The 10,748-nt window shown below is 52.2% G+C and overlaps 1 protein-coding gene across 4 annotated transcripts in view; it reads right to left on the reverse strand.

The window, feature by feature from the left end:
* Nucleotides 1–9,722, reverse strand: part of SCAMP3 (secretory carrier membrane protein 3) — a 31,182-nt gene extending 21,460 nt beyond the window's left edge. For all 4 annotated transcript variants that reach the window (XR_013834050.1, XM_079958347.1, XM_079958346.1 and 1 more), the window contains exon 1: nt 9,573–9,722. Coding sequence is in view for 3 of the 4 variants with exons in the window: in XM_079958347.1 (XP_079814473.1) it covers nt 9,573–9,629 (57 nt within the window). In the remaining variant the exon portion in view is untranslated. The remainder of the gene's footprint in view (nt 1–9,572) is intronic.
* Nucleotides 9,723–10,748: the final 1,026 nt, after the last annotated feature.

Here is a 10,748-nt window from a genome sequence, read left to right on the forward strand (position 1 = left end):
TCAAAGGTAGCCCCACGTAGAGTGCATTGCAGTAGTCCAAGCGGGAGATAACCAGAGCATGCACCACTCTGGCGAGACAGTCCACAGGCAGATAGGGTCTCAGCCTACGTACCAGATGGAGCTGGTAAACAGCTGCCCTGGACACAGATTTGATCTGTGCCTCCATGGACAGCTGTGAGTCCAAAATGACTCCCAGGCTGCGCACCTGGTCCTTCAGGGGCACAGTTACCCCATTCAGGACCAGGGAATTCTCCACACCTGCCCGCCTCCTGTCCCCCAAAAACAGCACTTCTGTCTTGTCAGGATTCAACCTCAATCTGTTAGCCGCCATCCATCCTCCAACCGCCTCCAGACACTCACACAGGACCTCCACCGCCTTCACTGGTTCTGATTTAAAAGAGAGGTAGAGCTGGGTATCATCCGCATACTGATGAACACCCAGCCCAAACCTCCTGATGATCTCTCCCAGCGGCTGCATGTAAATGTTGAAAAGCATGGGGGAGAGGACAGAACCCTGAGGCACCCCACAAGTGAGAGCCCAGGGGTCTGAACACTCATCCCCCACCACCACTTTCTGAACACGGCCCAGGAGGAAGGAGCGGAACCACTGTATGACAGTGCCCCTAGCTCCCAGCCCCTCAAGACGGTCCAGAAGGATGTTATGGTCGATGGTATCAAACGCCGCTGAGAGATCTAGCAGAACTAGGAAACAGCTCTCACCTTTGTCCCTAGCCCGCCGAAGATCATCAACCAGTGCGACCAAGGCAGTTTCAGTCCCATGATGAGGCCTGAATCCCGACTGGAAGGGATCCAAATGGTCCGCTTCTTCCAGGCGTGCCTGGAGTTGTTCGGCCACCGCTCGCTCAATCACCTTGCCCAAGAATGGAAGATTTGAAACTGGGCGATAGTTGGCCATCGTGGCCGCATCTAAAGATGGTTTTTTAAGAAGCGGTTTAATAACCGCCTCTTTCAGCGGGTCTGGGAAGGCTCCCTCACGGAGGGAAGCATTCACCACCCCACGAAGCCCATCGCCCAGTCCTTCCCGGCTAGCTTTTATAAGCCAGGATGGGCAAGGATCCAGGAGACAGGTGGTTGGCTTCACTCGTCCAAGCAGCCTGTCCACATCCTCGGAGGTAACAGATTGGAATTGATCCCACTCAATTTGACTAGACAGAACTCTAGCACTCTCCCACCCTGGCCCTGCTCCCACGGTGGAGTCTACTTCTTCCCGAATCTGAGCGATTTTATCTGCAAAAAACTTTGCAAAATCATTGCAGGAGAACATGTGGCCCGTACTGGGCCCCGATGTTGCAGGTGGTTCCACTAAATTGTGAACCACCTGAAAAAGTCTCCTGCTGCTGTTTTCTGCAGATGCAATAGAGGCGGTGAAGAAATTCTTCTTCGCCGTCGCTATCGCCACTTGGTAGGCTCGACGTTGAGCTCTAACCTGTGTCCGGTCAGATTCGGAATGAGTTATCCGCCACCGGCGCTCTAGCCGTCTCAACGATTGTTTCATTGCCCTCAGATCCGTGGAAAACCACGGGGCTGCCCGGGCTCCATGCAATCGGAGAGGGCGCTTCGGAGCCAAACAGTCAATAGCCCTGGTTAACTCCACATTCCAGCGGGCCACCAGGGAATCGGCTGAAAGGCCATCAACATGGGATAAAGCATCCCCTACCACTCTCTGGAAACCATTTGGATCCATTAAGTGGCGGGGGCGGACCATCCGAATTGGTCCCACCTCCCTGCAGAGGGGATGGGTCGCAGAGAAGTCCAGTTGCACCAGGAAGTGATCTGACCATGGCACTTCTTTCGTTTCGCTTTTACTTAGTGTCAGATCACCAACATCCATAGAGGTAAACACCAGGTCCAAGGCATGTCCGCGACTATGGGTTGGGCCAGACTTATTCAGGGACAGCCCCATGGAGGCCATGCTTTCCACGAAGTCCCGAGCAGCCCCTTGTAAGGTCGTGTCGGCATGGATGTTAAAATCCCCTAGGACGACCAGGCTAGGTGTCTGCAGGAGAACATCCGCCACAACCTGAAGCAGCTCGGGCAGGGAATCCTTGGTGCAGCGGGGAGGTCGGTACACCAAAAGGAATCCTGTACTGCCCCTATTGCCCAACTTCCAGAACATGCACTCGGAAAATTGGGTCTTCCCAATAGGACGCCTGGTGCAAACTAATGACTTCCTAAAAATCACTGCAACCCCCCCTCCCCGCCCACATGACCTGGGTTGCTGTGCGTAAGAGAAACCTGGTGGACAAGCAGCGGCAAGGACAGGCCCATCTGCTTCATCCAACCAAGTCTCTGTTACACATGCCAGGTCAAGTCCTCCATCCATGATCAAGTCATGGATGGCAGTAGTCTTATGAATCATTGACCTGGCATTGCACAGCAGCACCTTCAGGTCATGTGGGTATCCCTTGCTGATTCTAGTATCCATCCGGTCAGGACCAGACCCGGAGGCAGGGATAGTCCTCAGACAACGACTAAACCTGCCTCCTCTGTAATGACATGGTCTGGTCTTAGCGTAACTCCTCCTCCTACCCGTGATCACTGAGATCGGTTGTCCCAGTGCATCCCCCCCTGTGGAACATGCCCCAGCCATTTTGTGGGCTGGGGCCCACTCCCCGGCAGCCCTGAACCCTCCCCCTAAGAACAAAATAACACCTTAAACAAACAAAACCAATAAAACAATACAAACAAAAAATGTAAAAATTACAAAACATCAAAATAATAATTAAAAAATAATAATCCCCAAACCCAACCAAACATCCATCCCACCCCCACCCCCCACATGTAAAAAATTTTTTAAAAACATTTTAAAAACACTCTGCCCCTCCGGCAGTAACAACAACTGTCCTAGTGAGGCCTGTCAGGCCCCGCCCCAGACCAGGTGGTAAGTGGCAGGAAGGAGCAGGGCCCTCAGGCACTCAGGGGAGTCCTCCTGGGCAGCAGGCAGCACGCAGCAAGCAGTCCTTGTGAGGCTTCAGGCCCCGCCCCAGGCCAGATGGTAAGTGGCAAGAGCAGGGCCCTCAAGCACTCACTCAGGGGAGTCCTCCTGGGCAGCAGGCAGCAAGCAGCAAGCAGTCCTTGTGAGGCTTCAGGCCCCGCCCCAGGCCAGATGGTAAGTGGCAAGAGCAGGGCCCTCAAGCACTCACTCAGGGGAGTCCTCCTGGGCAGCAGGCAGCAAGCAGCATGCAGTCCTTATGAGGCTTCAGACCCCGCCCCAGGCCAGATGGTAAGTGGCAAGAGCAGGGCCCTCAAGCACTCACTCAGGGGAGTCCTCCTGGGCAGCAGGCAGCAAGCAGCAAGCAGTCCTTATGAGGCTTCAGACCCCGCCCCAGGCCAGATGGTAAGTGGCAAGAGCAGGGCTCTCAAGCACTCACTCAGGGGAGTCCTCCTGGGCAGCAGGCAGCAAGCAGCATGCAGTCCTTATGAGGCTTCAGACCCCGCCCCAGGCCAGATGGTAAGTGGCAAGAGCAGGGCTCTCAAGCACTCACTCAGGGGAGTCCTCCTGGGCAGCAGGCAGCAAGCAGCATGCAGTCCTTATGAGGCTTCAGGCCCCGCCCCAGGCCAGATGGTAAGTGGCAAGAGCAGGGCCCTCAAGCACTCACTCAGGGGAGTCCTCCTGGGCAGCAGGCAGCAAGCAGCATGCAGTCCTTATGAGGCTTCAGGCCCCGCCCCAGGCCAGATGGTAAGTGGCAAGAGCAGGGCCCTCAAGCACTCACTCAGGGGAGTCCTCCTGGGCAGCAGGCAGCAAGCAGCATGCAGTCCTTATGAGGCTTCAGGCCCCGCCCCAGGCCAGATGGTAAGTGGCAAGAGCAGGGCTCTCAAGCACTCACTCAGGGGAGTCCTCCTGGGCAGCAGGCAGCAAGCAGCATGCAGTCCTTATGAGGCTTCAGACCCCGCCCCAGGCCAGATGGTAAGTGGCAAAGGCAGGGCCCTCAAGCACTCACTCAGGGGAGTCCTCCTGGGCAGCAGGCAGCAAGCACCACGCAGTCCTTATGAGGCTTCAGGCCCCACCCCAGGCCAGATGGTAAGTGGCAAGAGCAGGGCCTCAAGCACTCACTCAGGGGAGTCCTCCTGGGCCGGATTGCTAGTTAGCACTGCTTATGGTTAGAACTACGACAGTATCTGACATCGCCGAGCCCTAGGGACCAGTAGCCACTGGAAAAGTTATCCTCTGCAAATTTGTTTAATCGTCTCATGCTTCGTGACACAACTCCGCTGGATGCAAAGGTGGTCAAAGGGAGGCATATTGTGCCCTGCCAATTCCACATAAAGGAAGGGGGTGGGGAATGCTTTGAATTTGTGGCATGGCTATCACCCCCTGATCGCCTGAGATCATCCCACGAAACCACCTGACCTCTGCGCAGTTAAGTTGTATTCATCTAGCAGTGCCTACATGAATCAAAGCTTTTGGTGTCAGTTCTCTGAAAGGCCTTTTCCTGTTGAAAGCAGAGAGGCACCTGCAATTCTGCAGAAAACATTTCTGAATTTCATAATCTTAAACGTTTGTGATGTTTCAAGGATTCCCTTGTACGCTGCCTTCGTATGTTTCTGTGAGTTGGTGGTTTGCAAAAACTTTTAGGAACAAAAATACGCATCACTTTCAGTCCTAATATCTTTTTGCTGTTCGCTGTGATAGCATCTGAATGGAGCCCCCATCTTCTGGGGAAGTCTACCTCCAAATACTCTGTGTGCTGGGAGGGCAGAGAAGGGAGGGTGTGCTCCCCCCCCCACTCTGCTTGTCTGCTTTCTGGAAGCTTCCGGCCAGCTGTTGTTGGAAACAGGATGTTGAAGCAGATGGCCTTTGGGTTCTGATTTCGCAAAGCAGGCCCTGTGTTTTAATCGCTTAAATGCTGGCCAGTCGCTGTTATTGTAACTCTGCACACACAAAAACCTTGTGGGAAAGGAGTGTTGAAATGGAGCGCTCTAAAGCTACATGTTTTGATTTGAAGCTTGCCTTCGGAGCCTGTCTGAAGCGGGTGGCTCAGCTCTCGCATGGCTTCCTGAGATGGGCAGGATGTGGAGGAGAATGCTCGAACTCTCTGCCTCTGTCAACAGCGTCGCCAGATTGAGCCTAATGGTTCGTCTAAGTCCAACATCCTATTCTCACAGAGGCCAACCAGTGGAACAGACACCCCTTCATTGGAGGTTTGTAAACAGAGCTCGGCTGGCCATCTTGCAGCGATCCTTTAGCTGTGATTCCTTGCACTGAAGGACTAGAGCAGTGTTTTTCAACCTTTTTTGGGCAAAGGCACACTTGTTTCATGAAAAAAATCACGAAGCACACCACCATTAGAAAATGTTAAAAAATTTAACTCTGTGCCTATATTGACTATATATAAAGTAATTCTCTTGAATAGGAATCAAATAAACACAAAGAAAGTATTTTATAATTACTTTATTATGAAATAGTAAGTAAACAGAAATATGAAAAATTATAAAATACTTTATTTTTAAATCTTTCGAATTTTTCAATTTTTCCCACGGCACACCAGGCAACAGTGGTTGAAAAACACTGGACTAGAGCGTGATGGCCTGGGACTCGGGCTCGGACTCAGAACCAGAGGAGACTCAAGTCTGCACCAGATCCTTTGCCTCAGGCATCATCTGAACCAAGTCTGGGGCCTGATCCTGAAGAGTCCCAGTCTGCACAGGTTCCCCTGCAACAAACACCAGCTGGGCCGAGTCAGGGGCCTGAGCCTGCCCTGGCTCCAGATGCGGGGTTACCTCATCGCCTTCAGCTGGGCCATCACTTACAGTTGTTCCACTACCAGTTGGGTCAGGGGAGGCTGAGGCGGCCTCTGGGTCTAGTAACCCACCGACGTCTCCCGAGCTGCAGAGATTGAGGTCTGAGAGAAGGAGAGACCTGAGTACTCGCAGGAGGAGTGCTCGTCTTTGGGCGAGACAGGGAGGTGAGTCGTCGGGGGATCAGGACCGGCCGATACCCCGACAAAGATAAAAGGCTGTCGGATCCCGCCCCAGGTTGCGGGAGCAACGTTGCTGTGTGCTTGACCCTGCCTGAGATCCTGTACCTGTCCTTGCCTGGTTTCCTGCCTCGTGTCCCACCTTGGCCCTGTCGGACTGACTCCTAGCAGAACCTTCGGATTCTGGACTGGTCCTGAACCGCGTTTCACGGGTTACCACCAGGCCCAGCACACAGATGTCCCTCGAGGCCTTTTCCCAATTCTATGATTCTACAACCAGTTGCCTTCTGGGACATATACTAGCAGGACCTTAGTGCAGTAGACCTCTGCTAGTGCGCAGTGTTCAAAATGAGCCAGGCACAGTTTGCACCAAGCTATTGGCCACTTTTGGGGACGCAGGTGGCGCTGTGGGTTAAAGCCTCAGCGCCTAGGGCTTGCCAATCGAAAGGTCGGCGGTTCGAATCCCTGCGGCGGGGTGCGCTCCCGCTGCTCGGTCCCAGCGCCTGCCAACCTAGCAGTTCGAAAGCACCTCCGGGTGCAAGTAGATAAATAGGGACCGCTTACCAGCGGGAAGGTAAACGGCGTTTCCGTGTGCGGCTCTGGCTCTGGCCAGAGCAGCGATGTCACGCTGGCCACGTGACCCGGAAGTGTCTCCGGACAGCGCTGGCCCCTGGCCTCTTAAGTGAGATGGGCGCACAACCCCAGAGTCTGTCAAGACTGGCCCGTACGGGCAGGGGTACCTTTACCTTTACCTTATTGGCCACTTGCGACCAAGTGAGGCTGTCTGGGGGCCAGGAGGGGGCCTGACATCTCCACCATCTGGGCATCACTGGATCTGGACTGTTTCCACACACTAATAACCCATCCTGAAAAATTGTGTCAGTTATATTTTTTCCTGCACAACCGGAAAGCATTTCTGGAACCAAAATGCTTTTTTTCTGTGCCAGCCTGGGCAGGAACAGCGAATGGCGTTCCAGTGAATTGTTGTCGCTGGTCTTCACTTAGCCCACATGGCTGCCCTGATCACGGTTGTGAAGAATATCCCGGCATTATGAATGGCCCTTGTCGCCATTAAGAAAAAGTGGTTGAGATAAGCCAATATACATGTGGACTGTCCCTGGGTCAAGTGACTTTTCTTCTTTCAGTTCTCTAAGCTCTTAACTGAGCTCAAAGTTGCCATCTGAACTAGCCAGATGTTTAACTGAGAATCAATCACAGTCAGTCCATTATTTGAAAAATAAGACTTGAGAGCTGTCTTGCCCCAAAATGGCAACTAGACCTTCTGTTTTGGCGACTGTACCCTTGGTTTAAGGAGCCATTTGGCGCTTAGCTTACAGTGGTACCTCAGGTTAAGTACTTAATTCATTCCGGAGGTCCGTTCTTAACCTGAAACTGTTCTTAACCCAAATACCACTTTAGCTAATGGGGCCTCCTGCTGCCACCAGAGCACGATTTCTATTCGCATCCTAAAGCAAAGTACTTAACTCAAGGTATTATTTCTGGGTTAGCGGAGTCTGTAACCTGAAGCATCTGTAACCTGAAGCGTATGTAACCCAAGGTACCACTGTATATATCTGAATTTCTAACACTGGACAAGAGTACCTCTGAGTACCCACAGATAGCACCCACACAGAGGCTTAATCATGATGATGATGATTAATAATAATAATAATGATAATTTATACCCTGCCCATCTGGCTGGGTTCCCCCAGCCCCTCTGGGTGGCTTCCAACAAAATGTAAAAAATACAATAAAACATCAGACATTAAAAACTTTCCTAAAGAAAAAAGCTTGTGGAAAGCAATACCTCCAAGCACTGTTCACATCTCTCTCTTTTGACCAAGGGATAAATATTGACCCAGGCAGTTACTCATTGCCTGTGGAAGTTAGGCAACCCATTTTGCTTAGAAAAATTGGGTTGGGCCCAAAGAACAGTAGAAGGGACAGGAAGACAACGTGCAAGATGACCAACGTCTCAGAAATATTTCCCAGTCCAGAGAAGACACTATTTGACAATAAAAAACGACCACACTTGAAAAGATAGTCAACAACAGGCCTACAGCTTTGAAGGAACCACGTGCTTGGGGTCTCATACGATAAAACCCCAAGGTTAATAACCTTATCGAGTTGACAATATTTTACCCCACCTCAGATCCTAGTTATCTCTAGGAGAGATAAGTGACGCAGTGGACCAGGCCAAACCTTAAGAGTTTCACAGCCGTGGAGTTGAAAGGCGGAAGAGGCAATTAGAATGAAGCCAAGCGGCCAATTATCCAAAGAGATCTGGGCTGGGTGAGCAACTAGGTTTATTTAATCCAGAGATAGGACAGAATGCAGCAATTCTCAGGAGGTGGAGATAAACAAAGGCACCACGGGAAATACCATTTGAAGAAGTAGCTGTATGTGTAAAGCCCCTCAGTTATTCTAGGGCTCGGTTAGCTCCGTAACAGGCAGCCTCCAGTTATTCCTGAGTATTTTTAATTTATTTTTAAGGCAGGGCAGGAACAAACACTGCAGCGTTCTAGAGTAGTATGGTTGACTAAACAGAGATGGGGATAGCAAATCCAGCCAGATCAAGTGTTTCTTACCCCAACTGATGAGATGGGAGTGGAGAGGCCCTCATTCCACTAATAAAGGGTAATTTTAAAAAATTAAGCCTGCTCTACAGGCTCGGCTACAAAGGATCCATTGACCACCAGATTCAAAGCAGCAGCAAACGATGACAACAATTGACTGACATATCGCTCTTGCTCTGCCAACAGTCACCAGGAGGAAGAGTGGCTTCTGAAGAGTCGGGATGGGGGAAGAAGCAGACAGACGTTGGTTCCTAGGAGCCAACTCCTAGGGGCCCGAGGTCCCTAACGCCTCTCCCCAATAAAATATTTGAGGGGGAGAGGCCACCCGCTCCCCGGCCAAGTTGATGGGCATTGCCATTCAAATAGTATGTGTGTCTTGGGATCGATTATGTGGGGAGGGGCTTACCTGCCCGTCCAATATTATATTCAAGTTGGTTTATTATAAGTGGGGGGGGCAGTGGTTGGGGATGGGAGAGACACCAGCACCCCACAATCACAGTACAGTGGTACCTCGGGTTAAGTACTTAATTCGTTCTGGAGGTCTGTTCTTAACCTGAAATTGTTCTTAACCTGAAGCACCACTTTAGCTAATGGGGCCTCCCGCTGCCGCTACACCGCCAGAGCACGATTTCTGTTCTCATCCTGAAGCCAAGTTCTTAACCCAAGGTACTATTTCTGGGTTAGCGGAGTCTGTAACCTGAAGCGTCTCTAACCCGAGGTACCACTGTACCAGGGGCAAAAGCAAACCCAAAACGGAGAGCCAAGCAGGCGCCCGACTTACTCCCAACTTCGGACTTACCACGGGAGGGTAGTGGGAGGTGAAAACCCCTCTGCTCACCCCCCAGAGGGAGTGGGGGCAGGTAAGCTACGAGGGCCCGCCCCCACCTCAAGACAACGGGCAGGGGGTCAACGAGTTCGACGCCCCAGGGGAAATCCTGCTCCCCGAGTCCCCGGTCCTTATCCGGGTAAAGAGCCCCTTTTACCCCGGAATGGGCACCACCACCCCGGGGGAGGGGAGGAGAAGCCGCCCCCCCCCGCGCGCCCCCGCCAGACGCACCTGGAAGGGATTCCCCGTCTCCCCCTCGAAGGGGTTTCCCCCGCCGTTCAGGGCCATGCCTGCCCGTCCTGCCCTCCCTCCGCCGAGCGTTCGACTGCGTCGCCTCGCCTGCGATGCTCAATGCCCATTGGCTGCCGAGGTTCTGCGCGTCACCCGCAGAGAGGGAGGGGATTCCTACGCACGTGACTGAGAGGAAACGGGGGAAGTGGAGCCGTGACGCCCAAAGGGAGATGTCACCCGCGCGGGGGATGATGGGAGATGTAGTTCTCTACAGTGTTTGAGTTTAGAGGCGACTGGGCGCAGGGCATGCTGGGGGCTGTAGTCCCATATAGGATACGGAAGAAGTGCAACGAAAAGGGTATCAGTCATGCTCCGCACCAGGGGTTAGGCAACATGGAGCTGATGGACTCCAACTCCCATCAGCCCCAGCCAGAATGGCCGGCGGCTAGGCTTGATGGGAGTTGTAGTTGCTGGATTACAACTCCCATCGTCCGTAGCCATTGGCCGTGCTGGTTGGGGCTGGTGGGAGTTGGAGTCCAGCAACAGATTCCGTGCCCTACACACGTTGCTTGAAAAGCACGTGGCACCTCCGCAAAATCCTGGGAATTGTAGTTTGTTAAGGATGCTGGGAATTGTAGCTCTGGGAACTACAGTTCCCAGGTTTTTCCCGGGGAAGCTGTGTGCTTTAAATGTATGACATCAGCGCAGCCTAAGTTTCCAGAAATGGCTACTTAGCTCAGTGATGGACTCCAGGTGACCAAATTTGTTGAGCGTTCATTCTGATTTCTTGCACGATTTTTTGTAGGGCAACTGTACAATGCCAGCTGCTTATTAAGTACAGTAGTACCTCAGGTTACATACGCTTCAGGTTACAGACTCCGCTAACTCAGAAATAATGCTTCAGGTTAAGAACTTTGCTTCAGGATGAGAACAGAAATCGTGCTCCAGCAGCGCGGCGGCAGCAGGAGGCCCTATTAGCTAAAGTGGTGCTTCAGGTTAAGAACAGTTTCAGGTTAAGAATGAATCTCCGGAACCACTTAAGAACTTAACCTGAGGTACCACTGTATTTATTTTATTGCACAAAGTCTGGTGCACGTATACGTGTGTGTGCTGTGAGGAGTTTTGTCCTGTAAGAGCACCAGATCTACTTGTAAGTGAACAACCTGAATTTGCAGG

Source organism: Podarcis cretensis (genome assembly GCF_951804945.1).
Source record: "Podarcis cretensis genome assembly, chromosome: 16".
Lineage (NCBI taxonomy): Eukaryota > Metazoa > Chordata > Lepidosauria > Squamata > Lacertidae > Podarcis > Podarcis cretensis.